The sequence below is a fragment of the Balaenoptera ricei genome, chromosome 11 (genome assembly GCF_028023285.1).
Source record: "Balaenoptera ricei isolate mBalRic1 chromosome 11, mBalRic1.hap2, whole genome shotgun sequence".
Classification (NCBI taxonomy): domain Eukaryota; kingdom Metazoa; phylum Chordata; class Mammalia; order Artiodactyla; family Balaenopteridae; genus Balaenoptera; species Balaenoptera ricei.
This window is the reverse complement of record NC_082649.1, coordinates 41457134-41476268: the sequence shown is the minus strand read 5'-3', so window position 1 is coordinate 41476268 and position 19135 is coordinate 41457134. Positions and strand designations below refer to the sequence as shown.

General features: G+C 44.0%; 1 protein-coding gene across 1 annotated transcript; it reads left to right on the top strand.

Moving 5' to 3' along the window:
- Positions 1-4774: 4774 nt before the first annotated feature.
- Positions 4775-6796, top strand: LOC132375300 (HLA class II histocompatibility antigen, DP beta 1 chain-like). The gene is given in 4 exon segments (XM_059940574.1): positions 4775-4873; positions 5512-5590; positions 5593-5625; positions 6516-6796. Coding segments are annotated over 4 exon segments (492 nt in total).
- Positions 6797-19135: the final 12339 nt, after the last annotated feature.

Below are 19135 nucleotides of genomic sequence, written 5' to 3'. Positions count from 1 at the left end.
TTTTCCAAAGTAGGGCCAGGGGACCTGTGTGTTTAGCGTGCTCCCTAGATGATTCTTGGGCAGCCAGTCTATGGACTGCTTTTTGGTACAAACAAACAAAAAACCACCTGCTCTGATGCTCTTTCCTACACTGAGTGGCGTTGATTTACAATATTGTGTTAGTTTCTGTTCTACAGCAAAGTGAATCAGTTATACATATACATATCAACTCTTTTTAGATTCTTTTCCCATATAGGTCATTACAGAGTATTGAGTTCCCTGTGCTATACAATAGGTTCTTATTAGTTATCTATTTTATACATATTAGTGTGCATATGTCAATCCCAATCTCCCAATTGATCTCCCTCCTTTCCCTCTTGGTAACCATAAGTTTGTTTTCTACATCTGTGACTCTATTTCTGTTTTGTAAATAAGTTCATTTATACCATTTTTTAGATTCCACACATAAGTGATATCGTGATATATGTCTTTCTCTGTATGAGTTACTGCAATTAGTATAACAATCTCTAGGTCCATCCATGTCGTTGCAAATGGCATTAGTTCATTCTTTTTTATGGCTGAGTAGTATTCCTTTGTATATATGTACCACAGCTTCTGCATCCATTCATCCATCGATGGACATTTGGCTGCTTCCATGTCCTGGCTGTTGTAAATAGTACTGCAGTGAACATTGGGGTGCATGTGTTCCATCATTGTTTTTTTAAAAAGTGTTGTCTGTACCTCCCCCATCTTCCCTCTAACCAGATAAGCACCTTAGCATGCTTTCAAATACGTTCAAATACTTCTCCTTCACCAAGGTATTTGATCAGTCTTACTTCCCATACCTTTTTGGCACCTCCTGAAATTTTCTCTTATTGGAATACTTCCTCCAAAAGTGTTTTAAATGTATTTGTGTGGCAAACCTTCTGAAGCTTTGTATGCTTGAGAACATTTTTATTATATCATCACTTTGAATAACGTTTAGCTGTTGTATTAAATTCTAAGTTTGACTTTTTTCTCTTTAATATTTTAAATAATATTATCCCAATGACTTTTTTGCATCCAGTGTTGACATTAGGAAATCTGCTGTCAGTGTGTCTCTCCAGAATCTTTTAGAATTCTCTCATTGTCTGCTATTTTAAAATTTGTTATATTGTATCTAAAATGGGTTTGTCCATATCTTACTGTAGGCCATTATGGAGCCTCTTTATGTTTTAATTCTAAGAATTTGTCTCTTTTATTTCTGCAACTATTTCTCCTCTCTATTTTTATTTTTATGAAATTCATGTTACCCACATTGGGCACATCTCTCTTTCATCTCTTTTGGCTTTTCTTCTCTGTTTTCAATTTTTTTATCCTTCCATCTTTTATTCTAAGAGAGTTCTTTAGTCTAGTCCTCCAGCTTACTATTTTTCAGTTGTATCTCTCCCAATATTTATTCTCATTAATGTGGTTTTTCTTTTGACTATTTTATATATATATATATATATATATATATATATATATATATATATACATAGCTTGTTTGTTTTGTTTTGTTTTTGTTTGGCCGTGCCTCTTGGCATGTGGGATCCTAGTTCCCAGACCAGGAATCAAACCTGTGCCCCACCCCCATCCTCACCCCCCCACCCCCACCCCCCCGCAGTGGAAGTGCCGAGTCCTAACCACTGGACCACCAGGATTCCTGACTATTAAATATTTTTACACCTAGAACTTCTATATAGTTTTCCCTATATCCCCTAGGTTTTTTTTTTTTTTTATACAATAGCTTCTCTTATTTTTGTAAATGCATTGTTTATGCTCATTTTAAGTGGCTAGTCTATATTTACTAATACTTCTTTTAAGGACACCTATGGGCCTGTTTGTTGTTTTTCTTTGGAGGTGGTGGTGCTCCCTGAAGTAAGGGAGTTACTATTTTGGCCTGTGAACCAGGACCGGACCAGAGGGGAAGTGAGAAACAGGAAATGGCCTCCTCCTCCGGCTGCCCCTTATATGTAATGTATAATAATATTATGACTTCAAGGTTCCTGTATCAAATCCTCATAGCACCTCTTAATTTCTAGTTCCAATTCACCACCAAGACCATGTGTAAGAGAACAGTGAAGTAGTTTATGTTAAAATTCCCCAAATTCAGACAGATACTCATCTGTATCTCCATACTTTGCTCTCGACCCTATGGGAGAGATCAGACCTTGATCCACAACTGCGATTCAGACATGAGTAAACTAGCTAACATATTGGGGTCTCCAAAGGTGCTCACAGATGCCCCTGAAAGAAGTTAAAGGGAATAAAGAAAAGCCTGGCCGGGGTCGGGGGGGCAGGGCTGTCAGAAGAGTAGTGGCTACAGTGCAATATGACGTGGCATCAAAGATGACATTGAATCACTAAGGGCTTAACAACGTTTCTATGGGAGATGCCTTCAAAACATTATGTCTGGGCTTCACTGGTGGCGCAGTGGTTGAGAATCTGCCCGCCAATGCAGGGGACACGGGTTCAAGCCCTGGTCTGGGAAGATCCCACATGCCGCGGAGCAACTAGGCCCGTGAGCCACAATTACTGAGCCTGCGCGTCTGGAGCCTGTGCTCCGCAACAAGAGAGGCCGCGATAGTGAGAGGCCCGCGCACCGCGATGAAGAGTGGCCCCCGCTCGCTGCAACTAGAGAAAGCCCTGGCACAGAAACGAAGACCCAACACAGCCAAAAATAAATAAATTAATTAATTAAACAAAAACAAACAAACAAAAAGTCTACTGCAGAGAAAGACAAATATCATACGTTATTGCTTATATGTGGAATCTAAAGAAATGATGCCAATGAACTTATTTACAAAATGTAAATAGACTCATAGACATAGAAAACTAACTTATGGTTACCAAAGGGGAGTGGGGGAGGGATAAATTAGGAGTTTGAGATTAAAATATACACACTACTATATATAAAATAGATAAACAACAAGGACCTACTGTATAGCACAGGGAACTATACTCAATATCTTGTATATATGTTAGAGAATGTAAAAAAAAGAATATATATATATAAAAAACTGAATCGCTTTGCTGTACCCCTGAAACTAACACAAAACTGTAAATCAACTATATTTCAATAAAAATTTTTAAAAAGTAGGTCTCCTAGAAGATGGGGCACCTAGAGTAGGAGGGGCACCCAGGGGGTCTAGAGGTGATCAGAATTCTGGGTGAAATAAAAGGGGTGTCAAAGGAGGTCAGCAGCAGCATAGAGACAATGTGAGGAATAGTTCAGAGTAAATCAGCCCCGTGAACAGCAGCCATCCTTGTTCCCTCCACCTCCTGCTCTCGGCTAGGGAAGGACGCAGGGCAGAGCGAACATTCTCAAGACCTACCTCCTGGCAGGTCACAGACTGCAGTATCGGTACCCACATTACGTGTCCGGGATACGTGCTGCTAGGGACTTGAAAGTATAGCAAGACCAGGGACAGGCCCTGGAGTCGCAAAGAAGGCACGAGAGATGTCCTGCTCTGACACGCAGGTATTTATTGGTCTCTGGTATTTCTCAGGAAGGATGCTGTGTGGGAAGAAGTCCCAGAGGAGACTGGGGCTTATAGATCAGTGTGGGGACCACCTTGTCACCATACTTCAAATGTCGACATGTATTAAGTGCTTTCTATGTGTCAGGCCCTTTGCAAGGTGCTAAGTGTGAGTGGAATCACAGATGGGCAGGATTTGGAGGAGTCTTTGGAGACTCCCATCATTGGTGCTGAGGAGCACAGAGATTCAAAGGGACTGGAGGTTTAAAGTAGACCTGACCAAAAAAAAAAAATTAGAATTCCCTGGCGATTCAGAAGTTAGGACTCTGCGCTTTCACTGCTGTGGCCCTGGGTTCAGTCCCTGGTCGGAGAACTAAGATCCCGCAAGCCGCGCATGCAGACAATAAATAAATACATAAAGTAGATCTGATGCTGGGGACTCCCCTCTGTCCTCTTCTGTCGCAGAAAGGTTGTCACCTGCAGTAGGACAAACAGTGTGGTTAGGACTCCCCGGTTAGCAGTGCATCCTTCATTCCTTTACACCTGCTTCCTGCTCCCTTCTATTTCTCCCCTCACAGGCCCCTAAGGAGAAGATGATCTTTCCAGCAGATGAGGACCAGTGAGAAGTCAAGAGGTACCCTAAGGAGATGCCATGTCACTCTCTCCAGCTCTCTCCACCTGTCCACCTGCTTGTTTTCCTCTTAGACCTGAAGGTTCTCTAGGGTAGGACTCTTTATGATTAATGCTGGAAAGGACCTCAGAGATGATTTAGTTAAATCCTCCATTTATGGGGTAGGAAAACTTTGGACCAGGGGGGTTCTGTGATTTCTCCAAGGTCACATGACTGAGTCCAAGAACATTGTATATTCTATCATTTCACACTGGGAGGTGACGGGTTTAGGGGTAGTCATCAAAGTACCTTTACATCGACAGGAATAACACTGAATTGATGTGTCAATGCCTTGAGAGAGAACTACAAAGAGGCTGGAGGTGGGGTGAGGGGATAGAGAGAAAACACTGAACACAAAGTTGTAATTGTGACTCTGCTCTGGACAGAAGGCAGAGGGAGGCCTCTGAGTTCTCCAGTCAGACACTCTGCCGAAGGAGGATGGAGACTCAGGAGAAAAGAGGCAAAAGACCGTAATGTGGTCCTGGATGCAGCCACTCGACGTCACAGGGAAAGTGGGCAGAGTCTCTTGGGGGCATGGGAGCCTCTCCCAGCCCAGCTCTGCCCTGGTCTCTACCTTCCGCAGAGCTGTACGTGTACAGAGGAGGAGTGACTGCTACTGGGAGTGATGGACCGCTACTGGAAGTGATACCTTTATAACAGAGTGGTGTACATCCAGTTTGACAGTGCCATGAGGGCATTTGTGGCTGTGACCAAGATGGGGCACATCACTGCATGTTCACAGCAGAGCTTTTTACAATAGCCAAGACTTGGAAGCAACCTAAATGTCCATTGACAGGTGAATAGATAAAGAAGATGTGATATATATAAAATGGAATATTACTCAGCCATTAAAAAGAATGAAATAATGCCATTTGCAGCAACATGGGTGGACCTAGAGATTATCATACTAAGTGAAGTAAGTCAGACAGAGAAAGACAAATACCATTTGATATAGCTTATATGTGGAATCTAAAAATAATGATACAAATGAACTTATTTATAAAATAGAAACAGACTTAGAGAACTAACTTATGGTTACTGGTAGGGAAGGGGGCAGGGAGGGGTAGATCGGGAGTTTGGGATTGACATGTACACACTGGAATATTTAAAATAGATAACCAACAAGGACCTACTGTATAGAACAAAGATCTCTGCTCAATACTCTGTAATAACCTAAATGGGAAAAGAATTTGAAAAAGAATAGATACATGTATATGTATAACTGAAAAACAATAATGGAAAAGAATATGAAAAAGGATATGTATGTATAACTAAGTCACTTTGCTGTACAGCAGAAATTAACACAACATTGTAAATCAACTGTACTTCAATAAAATGTTTTTAAATGTAAAAAAAGAACACCCTGCCAAGAATTGGAACATCCAGAGGGAGTTCCTGGGACTGAGACAGAGCGTGGGTGGACGTGATGTGCAAACAAACTACACATGGACAAGGGTTTCACCCTGAAGCACAGAGGTGAAAGGGTGGGTGGGAGAGAGAAGACCCTGGAAGGGGTGGGCTCGGGCAGCAGAGGAGGGGAGCACTCTCCATCCCATCTCCAAGCCCCAGTGGGTCCCAGGCTGGGTGGCCTGAGCCCAGAAGGCTTCACAGTGCATGGGGGCCAGACCAGCATGGGAAAAGGCCAGACTCCCTGCTAATTAAACACACAAAAAAAGATTGGGTTTGTGGCTCTTGCTACAATTTTCTTTTTTTTTTTTTTTGGAGCTGGGGGGAGGTGGGTAGAGGAGACCAGGAAACATACATTAAATGAAGAATGAATCAAGCTACTTCTTTTCTTCTCTTTTTCTAATGAGGATATCAGACCAAGAGATCAAAAGAATGCTACTGGCTGAATATATTCTGATTCTAAGATCATGTTTGGCAGGATGATACATCCCTTTGAACAAGGTAGGAAAATGTCAATTTAGGTAGCTTCACAACTGGTTCAACATTTCTGTTCAAAAAATATTAGTTACCAGCCTATACGTTTCTGGTGAAAGTGTTATAGAAAGTGTTATAGTGCTGACTTTGACCCTCTCCTGTTCCTCTCTGCTCTCTCTTTATTGTGTCTGACAAGGCTCTCCTTGGAAAAATTGAATGTTTTACTCTGTTTTTCCTACTCTGTCCCCCATCTTCTGCCTTCAAATAGCTTAATGGATGATATATTCATCTTTAACATCTAAAAGTCAATTTGGCTTAAAAATGGTGAATCACTGTATTGTACAACTGTAACTTATATAATCTTGTACGTTAACTATACTTCAATTTAAATTTTTTTTTTAAATGTCAATTTGGCAAGAAAATCACTCAACGCACTGCATTAGCTGTCTCCGTTGTCATAACAAGATTCTTTCCCGCACTCCTAGTCCAACCTAAAGTGAACGTCTCCCCCTCCAAGAAAGAGCCCCTGCAAGCCCACAACCTGCTCATCTGCCATGTGACTGATTTCCATCCAGGCCACATGCAAGTCCGCTGGTTCCTGAATGGACAGAAGAAAACAGCTGGGGTTGCGTCCATCCACCTGATCTATGATGGAGACTGGACCTCCCAGCTCCTGGTGATGCTGGAAATGACCCGTCAGCAGGGAGACGTCTACCCTTGCCACGTGGAGCACCCCAGTCTGGACAGGCCTGTCACCGTGAAGTGAGTTACTCCTTTATGACCCTCTGGACTCCAAGCTCTGAGGTCCACTCACTACGCCTCGGGGCCACACCACCCCGTGTTTTTCCTCCTCAACCCCCTGTGGTCTGGGCTGGGAGCAAAGGAGAGCTGGTAACTCTGGTGTGCGTTTATCCCTGCCCTGGGAAATCCTAAAGACTCTCCTTGTTAGAAAAACCTCAGAAAGCAACCACCTTCGTGACTGGCCCTCAGACATGAGAACCAGCCTCTCCCCTCGGTCTCCCTTCAGCCCCTGAAGCTGGGACCTGACGGGCTGACATTGGCTCCTGTGGAAGTCTCCACTCCAAGATCCAGAACTTTGGGGTGATTGCCACATTTTTAAAATTAATTTTTATTGGAGTATAGTTGATTTACAATGTTGTGTTCGTTTCTGCTGTACAACAAACTGAATCGATTATACATATACATATATCCACTCTTATTTAGGTTCTTTTCCCATATAGGTCATTACAGAGGATTGAGTAGAGTTCCCTGTGCTGTACAGTAGTCCCTTATTAGTTATCTATTTTATATACAGTAGCGTGTATATGTCAATCCCAATCTCCCAATTTATCCCTCCCTCCCTTCCCCCCTTGGTAACCATAAGTTTGTTTTCTACACCTGTGACTCTATTTCTGTTTTGTAGCCACATTTTTAAACCTAGTTTAAAAATCATTTTGACTGTTACCTTAGAATACTGAACATTCCATCCTCTGCTTATAAGCAGAACCAATAGATTAATATAGGGTTTGACGAAAAGAAGATGGTCTCCCTGACTTTCTGTTTGGCCAAGAATTCCTCCTAATGTGGTGTCATCAGACTGCAGTCATAAAGCTGTAAGTTAACTCAGGATTCTAACCATCAAATCAGGTTTTGAACCTTGCCCTCTTGGGGATAGAGGGTTGTCCCAAGGAAACATGGAAGATAAATGATTTAGTACTTCTTTCCTTTCCCTGTTTTACTGGACAACTATAGGAAATTAAAACTGTGGATGGGAGAGGGAAGGACTGGGAGTCTGGGATGAGCAGATGTAAACTATTATCTATAGGATGGATAAACAACAAGGTTCTACTGTATAGCACAGGGAACTATATTCAATATCTGGGATAAACCATAATGGAAAATAATATGAAAAAGAATATATATATGTATAGCTGAATCACTTTGCTGTACAGCAGAGATTAACACAACATTGTAAATCAACTATACTTCAATAAAAAATAATAAAATTAGGGTCTTCCCTGGCTGTCCAGTGGTTAAGACTCTGTGCTTCCAATGCAGGGGGCACAGGTTTGATCCCTGGTCAGAGAACGAAGATCCCACATGCCACGCGATGCGGCCAAAATAATAATAATAGTAAATAAATAAATAAATAAAAGTGAAAAATAATAATAAAATTTTAAAAATAAATAAATAAACATAAAACTTTAAAAGAACTAAATAAAACTGTGGGGTAATTTTTAATTTTTATGAGAAATGGTCTAAGATTTTTGAGGGAAAAGTCAGATTATCCATTGAAAAGAATCTGAATTTTACATGTTCTGTAAAGCTAGGGAATGTTCAATAGGCTCCCATCTCCACCTAGTGGCCGACAGTGGGATTTAGCCTTGGAGCAAGAAATCAAGGGATTTGTGAACAATTTGTTGGAATACTCCAACATTTTTTTAAATATATATACATTTTTTAAATTTTTATTTATTTGGCTGCGTTGTGTCTTCGTTGCTGCGCGCAGGCTTTCTCTAGTTGCGGTGAGCAGGGGCTACTCTTCGTTGTGGTGACTTCTCTTGTTGCAGAGCACCGGCTCTAGGCGCGCGGCTTTAGTAGTTGTGGCTTGCAGGCTCTAGAGCGCAGGCTCCGTAGTTGTGGCGCACGGGCTTAGTTGCTCCGCGGCATGTGGGATCTTCCCAGACCAGGGCTCGAACCCGTGTCCGCTGCATTGGCAGGCGGATTCTTAACCACTGCGCCACCAGGGAAGTCCCTACCCTGACTTTTACATGTGTAACCTTTTCTCTAACTTTTTCGTAAAGAATGTTGGAGTGGGACTTCCCTGGTGGCGCAGTGGTTAAGAATCCGCCTGCCAATGCAGCGGACACGGGTTCGAGCCCTGGTCTGGGAAGATCCCACATGCCGCGGAGCAACTAAGCCCGTGCGCCACAACTACTGAAGCCCACCTGCCCTAGAGCCCGTGCTCTGCAACAAGAGAAGCCACCGCAGTGAGAAGCCTGCGCACCGCAACAAAGAGCAGACCCTGCTCGTGGCAACGAAGACCCAACGCAGCCAAAAGTTAAAAAAAAAAAAGTCGGGATAAATATGGCCAAATGTAGCGGCTTTGGCAGCACCAGCACTTCTGCAGTTTGGCTGTGCCTCGGACAGCAGCCATGAAAATATACTAATCATTGCTCTGTTGCAATATTTATATTTTTGTTAAATAATTGAATATAAAGAAATATACCAACAGAAGGCAACCCTTCAAAATTAACTTTAGAAAGAAGAAGGTCTACAAAAGTAGAGAGTCATAGTATCTATAAAGTGAGTGTGATCATCAGAGAACATCTAGAGCAGCCCTGCCCAATAGAACTTTCTGCTTTGATGGAAATGTTTATATCTGAGCTGCCCAATAGAGCAGCCACTAGCCACATGTACTCTTGAGCACTGAAAATGCCATTGGCTGGTGCAACTAATGGGCTGAAATTTTCATTTAATTCTAAACTAGTTAAATTTAAATTATAGCCATATGTGACTAGTGGCTACCATATTGGACAGGCAGAGCAGAGTTTACAATATTTCTCTTAAAAGAAAATGTAGGCCCTCTCTTAGTAGCCTTTACTGGAGGCTGTAGGATAAGCTGCTAGAAAACTGAAAAATGAAAAAGAATTTGAGGGACTTCCCTGGTGGTCCAGTGGCTAAGACTCTGCGCTCCCAATGCTGGGGGCCCAGGTTCGATCCCTGGTCCGGGAACTAGACCCCACATGCATGCTGCAACTAAGAGTTTGTATGCTGCAACTAAAGATTCTGCATGCTGCAGCTAAAGATCCCACATGTGGCAACGAAGATCCCGTGTGCCGCAACTAGGACCTGGCGCAGCCAAAATAAATAATAAATAAATAAATATTAAATTTTTTAAAAAAAGGAATTTGAGAAGCCAGGGAAGGTAGAGATAAAGAGTCGTTTCTGGTCATGGATCATTAGATTTGGGGAGAGCAAAATCTCAAAAACATAAGAGGCCCACTAGCAACTTAATACATTTACAAAAGAGATTAAAGAAGCATCAAAAACCGTCCAATTCTAGCAGATACAGAAGCTACAGCCATAGAAAGAATCTTGGCAAACCCTCAACTAATGCAGTTGAGAAGTGCTGGGAACGAAGCCAAAGGGAATCCCCAAGACAAAGAGCTTACAAAATTTTAAGAACATGTTTTCTCAGTACATACAGGAAAGGAAGCACTTCAACACACCTCCTCTGATTCACCCTCTGAGTTTAAAGAGCTTTGCCCTGAAAATCAAGCCAGATCCTCTCCCAGGACAGCACAAATAACTTCAATTTCCTTCCCTCCAGATCTGTTACAGTAGTAGATCTGTCTGGAAACACTACACTCTATTAAAACTTTGGACAAAGGACAATATTGCAGAATTCTAGGAACTTTGGGATACAGGATCAACAGGAACTTTTAATTAGGAAACTTAATCTAATAAGAGGGCTATTTTGACTGTTGGGGCATGTGGAGGAGAAAGTATCTAAAGGAATAAGTTGTGATAACATTAAATGAGGTTACAGAGAAACAAAAAAGTTCCTATGGTGATTTCACCTGCCCTTGGGTATGTTGAATTTACTACTGCAATTCCAGGAAATAGAAAAGCTCCCACTCTGAACCTCTGGAATTTCACTTCCCCACCAAAAAATGTAAATATGAAACAGTGCCAAGTCTCTAACAGAGTATGTAAAAAAACAATTATGATAAAATAGTTGGAGAAACTTGAGATAATCCATCCCACCAACAGAACTCTTTAACATCTCATTTTGGCCAGTCCAAAGGTAGGTGAATCTCAGAAGTTAATTGTGAATTATAGCAATATTAAGAATAATAGTTAGGGACTTCCCTGGTGGCACAGTGGTTAAGAATCCACCTGCCAATGCAGGGGACATGGGTTCGAGCCCTGGTCCAGGAAGATCCCACATGCCGCGGAGCAACTAAGCTGGTGTGCCACAACTACGGAGCCTGCGCTCTAGAGCCTGTGAACCGCAACTACTGAAGCCACGCGCCTAGAGCCCGTGACCCACAACAAGAGAAGCCACCGCAATGAGAAGCCTGCGCACCTCAACGAAGAGTAGCCCCCCGCTCGCCACAACTAGAGAAAGCCCGCACACAGCAACAAAGACAATGCAGCCAAATAAATAAATATAATAAAAAAGAAAAATACCATATAAAAATAATAGCTAATTCTTTTTTTAAATTTTTATTGAAGTATAGCTGATTTACAATGTTGTGTTAGTTTCAGGTGTACAGCAAAGTGAATCAGTTATACATATACATATATCCACTCTTTTTTTTTAGATTCTTTTCCCATATAGGCCATTACAGAGTACTGAGTAGAGTTCCCTGTGCTGTTCAGCAGGTTCTTACTAGTTATCTGTTTTATTTAGAGTAGTGTGTATATGTCAATCCCAATCTCCCAATTTATCCCTCCCCCCAAATAGCTAATTCTAAATATTACTCAGTGATTAAAAAAAAGAATGAAATATTGGACAATAAGGTCCTACTTTATAGCACAGGGAAATATATTCAATGTCCTGGGACAAACCATAATGGAAAATAATATTAAGAAAATAATGTGTAGGGCTTCCTTGGTGGCACAGTTGTTAAGAATCCGTTTGCCAATGCAGGGGACACGGGTTCAAGCCCTGGTCTGGGAAGATCCCACATGCCGCAGAGCAACTAAGCCTGTGCACCACAACTACTGAGCCCGCGTGCCACAACTACTGAAGCCCGCATGCCTAGAGCCCGTGCTCTGAAACAAGAGAAGCCACCGCAATGAGAAGCCTGCGCACCGCAACAAAGAGTAGCCCCCGCTCGCCGCAACTAGAGAAAGCCTGCGCACAGCAACAAGGACCCACAGAGCCAAAAATAAAAAATAAAATTAAAAATAAAAATAAAAAGTATAGTGACTGTTAATAATAATAATAATAATAATAATAATGTGTATATATATATATATGTATAACTGAGTCACTTTGCTGTACAGCAGAAATTAACACAACACTAAATCAACTATACTTCGATTTTTAAAAAGTAAAACAAAAAATTTTTTAATTAAAAAATAAAGAATGCCATGTGCAGCAACCTGGATGGACCTAGAGAATATTATACCTAGTGAAGTCAGAGAAAGACAAATATTATATGATATCACTTATATACGGATTCTAAAAACTAATACAAATGAATCTGTATGCAAAACACACTCACAGATATAGAAAACAAATTTATGATTACCAAAGGGAAGAGGGAGGGAGAGACAAATTAGGAGTAGGGAATTAACAGATACAAACTACTATACCTAAAATAGATAAGCAACAAGGATTTACTGTATAGCACATGGAATTATGCTCAATATCTTATAATAACCTATAGTGGAATTTAATCTGAAAAAAATATATAACTGAATCACTTTACTGTACACCTGAAAGAAACACAATGTTGTAAATCAACTATCAATAAATAAAATTTTTTTTAAGAATAATAGCTAATTCTTTTTTTTTAATTGCTAATTCTTAAATCGTGCTTACTAGATGCCAGGGATTGTTCTAAGTACTTTTTATATATTTCACTCATCTAATTTTTTAAAAATAGGGCTTCCCTGGTGGTGCAGTGGTTAAGAATCCACCTGCCAATGCAGGAGACACGGGTTCGAGCCCTGGTCCGGGAAGATCCCACATGCCGCGGAGCAACTAAGCCCGTGCGCCACAACTACTGAGCCTGCGCTCTAGAGCCTGCGAGCCACAACTACTGAGCCTGTGAGCCACAACTACTGAAGCCCGCGTGCCTAGAGCCCGTGCTCCGCAGCAAGAGAAGCCCCCGCAGTAAGAAGCCCGCGCACTGCAACGAAGAGTAGCCCCGGCTCACCACAACTAGAGAAAGCCCGCGCACAGCAACGAAGACCCAATGCAGCCAAAAATAAAATAAAATAAAATTTAAAAAAAGGTTAAAAAGAATAAATAAATAAATAAAAATAAACAAAATGTGGTTAACATTGTACCTGATATTATTTCCTTAGTAAAAGATCTAAGTCAATCCTTGATTAGCGTGTATGCATTCATCTGGCTGATATATTCTTCTCAATATCAATAAACTATGTCCATCACCAGTTTGCTTTCCCTTGGCTGCCCCAACAAGTCTCATTTATTATATGAGCTCAGTAGATTTTTTTCCCCTGAGGCACAATCCAATAAAGCAGAAGTTAAAGAGATGACCTAAACCTAATGCGAGTATTAAAATTGTTCGTTACACTTATGACACATTAACCAGGAGTGAATTGAAAACAATTATGCCTGTGAGGAACGTTATGGGGGTGGTAGAAATAGCCTTTATCTTGATAGTGGTGGTGATTACACAATGAATATGCTTGTTAAAACTCATAGGACAGTACAGCTAAGGAGGATGAATTTCATTGTATGTAAAATATATCTCAGTAAACCTGATTTTTTAAAAAGCAACTGCAACCCAAAACTATGTCTTCCCTTATTGATTTTATGATTAAAAGGAATGAACCATAAAACCATAAAATGTTCAGTAATTGGGGGAGAAAAAAATCTGCCTAAGATCAGGGAAAAGCCCTCGCCCTTGAAACACCCCTACCCCAAAAAAGAAGACCAGAAATTAATTGGCATGTGTGAATTCTGAAATCTGCATCTCCCACATCTGTATTAAACTTGGATCTCTTCATCATATTACTAAAAATGGATCCAAATCATATGGATCTTTAAACAGGATACCTTAGGGCTGTGCTCTCTGATATGGTAGCCACTAGCTACATGTGGCTATTTAGATTAATTAAAATTTAATAAAATTAAAAATACAATTCTTGTGGGACTTCCCTGGCAGTCCAGTGGTTAATACTCTGTTCTCCCAATACAGGGGACACAGGTTTGGTCCCTGGTTGGGGAACTAAGATCCCGCATGCCGTGTGGCCAAAAAACAAACAAAAAAATAAAATAAAATTCTTTAGATGCACTAACCACTTTTCAAGCGCTTGATACCTACATGCAGCTAGTGGCTGCCATACTGGATTGCACAGATGCAGAATATTTCCTTCATCACAGAAAGTTCTAGTGGACAGCACTGCTCTAGAGGGCAAACAGACATATAGACCACTGGAGTTTAAGGATTGGAGTATTGAATACATATCTGTATGGCATGGGTCTCTGAAAATTAAAGTGGCTGACATTTCTAATTAAAATCATCTTGAGATGATACACAGTCTAACTATTCTACTTATACTCCAACAAGGCCAATTACCTTCTCACTCAGAGGCAAGCACACCAATAGAGATAACTCATGGTGAAGTCAGGGAGGAAAGTGTGACACAGGAACAAGCTCTAGGTGCCTGTAACAGCCTGCAGAAACTTCAAGAAATCCCTAGAGGGAAGTTTGCCAGCAAAACAGAATACATAGCCTATTTGTTTTTAAATTTCTGCTTAATACTTTGCCTAGTGCTCGGGGGTAGATAATATTGGGAACCCCTCCCCTCAGGGCAAATACGTTCTTAAACGATTGATTTTTATGGAAATTGTGGGACTGCTTTATTGGTAAAAGCAGCCACTGGAGAATCCCCCCTTTCTGGATCTAAAGAAATTATTTAGAGACATGGCAGGCAGAGAATTGTTCCCCAATATCCATAATTCCACAGTTCCTAATAGAACTTTCTGTTTTATTTGGGCCCATGGACTTCCAGAATAAGTCCTAGTTTCCCATCCTTCTTTCCAGTTATGTGTGGCCACACGTAAGTTCTGTCCAATGCTCTGTAAGGAGAACTGCTGTGTGCAACTTCTAGAAGGTGGCCTTATAAAGAGGGTGATGGGTCCTTCTTTCCCCTTCCTCTTTCCTGCTGATTTGAATGCAAACCTGAAAGCTGGAACTCAAGCAGTCATATTGGACCTGAGAAGGAAGAGCCATGTTGAGGCTGGTGGAACAAGAAGATGGAAAAAAGTCTGAATCTCTGACACTGTTAAACACCATACCAGCCCTGGAGCTCAACGTGAGAGAGAAATAAAAGTCTATCTTGGTTAAACCACGATTGTTCTCAGGGTATCTGTGTCTCACAGCTCAACCTAATCTGAACCAATATATACAGCATCTCTTGTTCGCAGCCAGGCTATAACAAGAGTAGATTCATGGAAATGTAAAATGGAGCTCTCAAAGTACATATCACCCTCAAGCATCAGATACAGTAAAACGATGGAATGGTTTCCTTCAGCCCCAGTGCAGGACTGTCACTAAAAACTCTCTCACAGCTGCTTATCTTCTTGGTAATCACACCTTACATGGTGCCTTGTCCAACATGGCACCCTCCACGGTGCTTGCCAGTAAAGAGCCCAAAAACTGTGACTGACAGGATGGAGAAGGAATCCCAGATGCTGCTGTGTGGGCCCATGAGCATCTGTTGAGTTTGGTGCCATATCAAAGGATTTCAGAAAGGAGCTGATATAGATTTACTTATTGTAATAAATCAATAAGACAATACAGTGGCTGATATACTTTCCAATATCCATGTTGCATCCCGAGCTGCCAGGTAGGAGACTTAGTATCTTCAAAGCTTTTGCAATAGCCATAAAATCACTCTTTAGGGCTTCCCTGGTGGCTCAGTGGTTAAGAATCCGCCTGCCAATGCAGGGGACATGGGTTCGATCCCTGGCCCAGGAAGATCCCACATGCCCCGGAGCAACTAAGCCCGTGCGCCACAACTACTGAGCCTGCGCTCTAGAGCCTGTGCTCTGCAGCAAGAGAGGCCACGACAATGAGAAGCCCGTGCACTGCAGGAAGAGTAGCCCCTGCTTGCCTCAACTAGAGAAAGCCCATGCGCGGCAATGAAAACCCAACACAGCCAAAAAAAAAAAAAAAAAAAAAATCACTCTTTAAAGACACAGCAAAGTGGAATTGGGCTTTTCTACCGCTAAGTGGTGTCAGGTATGTCTAATGAATGAATGTTGGTGAATGTCATGTTTGATAGTACATAAACAGAACCACAACAGCTATAACCAAAGCATGTTCACGTACTTTAGGCAAAGAAAATGTGTAAGAATTCACGCAGTGGTGCCATATTTCACTGACTTGATGACCAAGGGAAGACAGAGATATGTAGGCCATGGCCCTCTGGGATATGTCGTGCTCCCATGTACAGTTACCTAAGTTGTCCAAATTTTACAAGTTGTTTTTTGACCATAAGTCACAGACGCCACAAATATCAGCTCAAGGCTGAGAAGCAGCTCCAAGATGTGACAGGCTAGAGGACATGCCCCCAGCCTTCGCGCTATAATCTCATGGTCCTCCCCACTCCTAGTCCTCCCCTCCTAAGCCTCCCAACCTGTTGTTGGCTGTGTATGTGTCTAGGACCTTCACACCCTCCTCCAACCTGGGGGGCCCAAAGTCACTCCCCCAATTCTCTATTTCTCTCTCCTTTATCTCCTTTATCTCCTCCCCATCCCATCTAGAAGCCTCCACTGTCCACAAGCCACTGGAGCCGCTGCCAGTACCCACATGTCCAGATTTCAGGACGCTTGCACTACCCACGCCCAGTCACACCCCAAAACTTCCACCTCTGGGTGCTTCCCCTCATCTTTCCTTAGAGCCAGGCCCCAGCTTGCTGGAGGAGGGGGCAGGAGATGCCCTACTGCAAGGAGAGGGCTGTGGTCCTGGCGTCCTTGGCTGCAGCTTGGCACAGAATTGCTCATAAAACCGTTATACGGGGTTGCTTGGCATACTAGTTAAATAGACTTTTGTGCATGGGCCTGGGGACCTAACCGCCGTGTATAAATGTTAGTTGAGTAAATGCATGGCTTTGTTTCCACGGAGAAAAGCTCTCTGAGCTCAGAGCATCTGACCAAAAGTGACCTTTGGGAACACTCCCCTCTGTGCTCCAAGGGCGACCTCTGTGGGTTTGGCTCCAACTGCAAAGAGAGCTCCGGAGAAACCTCAGCTCTGGCCCGGCTTGTCTGGGAGTGGGTGCGGGCGAGCGGTGTGAGGAACATCTATTTAGGTCTGATCTTCTGTTCAGCTGAGGCCTGGGATTGGGGGGAGAAGGGTGCCTGAAGCCATTGAGATGGAGGGGAGGGCGTGGCTGATCCCAGAAACCACGTCCATCGCCTGATTCCATATAGTCGAGGGCCAGGGGCTTCTGCTCCATTCGGCTTCCTCCTGGGTTGGGGGAGTGGGAATGAGGGTTCAGTTGGTGATGCAGGAGGGGCGGCGGTTTAGGGACGTCTTAGGGCGCGGAATCACTGCGCTTGCGCTTTAGCCGGGCGAGGTCTCCGCGCCGCCACCAGGGGGCCGCAGAGGCAGAGAGATGCGCGGAGCCCGAAGAGCAGGCGCGCGGAAGGGGGTTTTCACCTGCGCTCGGTTTTCCTGCCCAACCGCCGCCGATGCGAGGCCGGACTTCTAGATGCCCATAGGAGAGCTCCCTGGGATCGATACTGAGTTAGCTCCAACACTTCAGGGTTTCAAAGATCGGGGCTTTGTCCTTGCCGTCGGGGATCCGCCAGGAGGAAGAAGTACGGGGGCGCTGCCTACTGGGACTCCGGGTCTGGGGTGCAAAGCAGCCCCTCCCCGACCCGCACCGGGGGTTTGCGGAAGAGAAACAGGGACACACATACGTGCACACGCTCGTACACCGTCCCCCTCCCGCACCAGCAGCCCGAGGAAAGGGGCGTCGTAATCAGGAGGCCCTGAAAGAAGTCTTCATCTCCTGCCAGGACGGGCGGGAGGCAGGATGTGCTGTGTGAGGATGGGAAGCCCAGGAGCTGCCAAGAATGCCCGGCTGCGCAGCCAGCCCTGAACAGAGGAGACACCTGACCCGGAGGGCTCGGAGCTGCTGAATAAACCCCGAGAGGGGCCGCCGGCGGGCGGCACGGAGTCGGAGGAGACACTGCGCGAGGATTATGCATCTTGACACGGCACAAAGCCTGGAGTAATGTAGACCCTAATACACACAAGCATGAGGGGCCCTAGCCGCAGCCCTGGCTTTTTATGGCAGGACATGCAAGCCTGTACCAAAGGGACTGGGGCGGTAAACGCTGTCGTGAAAGTGAGCCTCAGTCTCATCTGAAAACAGTTCAGGCTAGACATCTAAGCCTCCTTCCAGCCTTGAGGTCCCTAAAGCTGGGGGGTGATGGGGTGTTTGAGGTGAAACCAGGGAGGGCACGCACACCCTCACACCGAACCAATCCAGCGCCAGCGTCAGGCAGAAGCCTGGACCCCCACCTGCTGTCACTGGGGGATCCGTTTGAGATTCTGAACTCGTATGCCAGGCTTTATGAACTCTCTCTGCACCCTAACACCCCAGCTGGACAGGCCCTCCAGGAAATAGGGATTAAGCCATTCATTTCTGGTAACAGCTCAGCCGGGAAGAAGGGGCGCCGCTGGATGAGAGTGGGGGTGGGGATTGAAATAACAACACAAGCACCACACACATACACCCCAGCAGGAAACAATCACATTTTTTAACCGTCAGTCAGTCAGAACGCAGGTCATAGTGCTAGACAAGGCCCTGGGAGTCCCATCCAGATGCTGCACATTAACCCTTTAATTGCAGGATCAGAGAAGGTGAGGGGGCACCCAGGGGAGGGATGGGGGTGGCCAGGATGGCAATGGTGTACTGGCGGGGCTCAGGGCCACGGCGATTTCCCAGCTAACGCGGAAGAATTTCAATAGTTCAACAGTCTGCTGACCGCAGGCCCTGCACACACCCCTCACTGTTCCATTTCTCCCCTGAGGGACTGGCCTGGTCCCCAAGTAGCAGGCATTCCTGCGAGCCCCAGACCAAGTGAAAGACAGCAGGCATGCGGGTCGCGGAGCCAAACACCTGGTAGGTAGAGATGAGCGAGCCCCACCCTGGGCAGAGAGAGGCAGAGCCCTGAGACAAAGGAGACCATGTATTACAACGTTCACAGTGGGTGCTGCAGGTGGGGTGTGAGGGAGGTGGGGTTCGGCCCCCAACCCCCCACAGTCTCTGAGGAGAGCCCTGAGGCAAAGATGAGGGTGCCAGGCTCACCCCTGGAGAGCCCTGTCTCCAAAGTCCGCTGATTTTTGTTGGCATTTCTCTCTTTATCTTTTTTGTCATT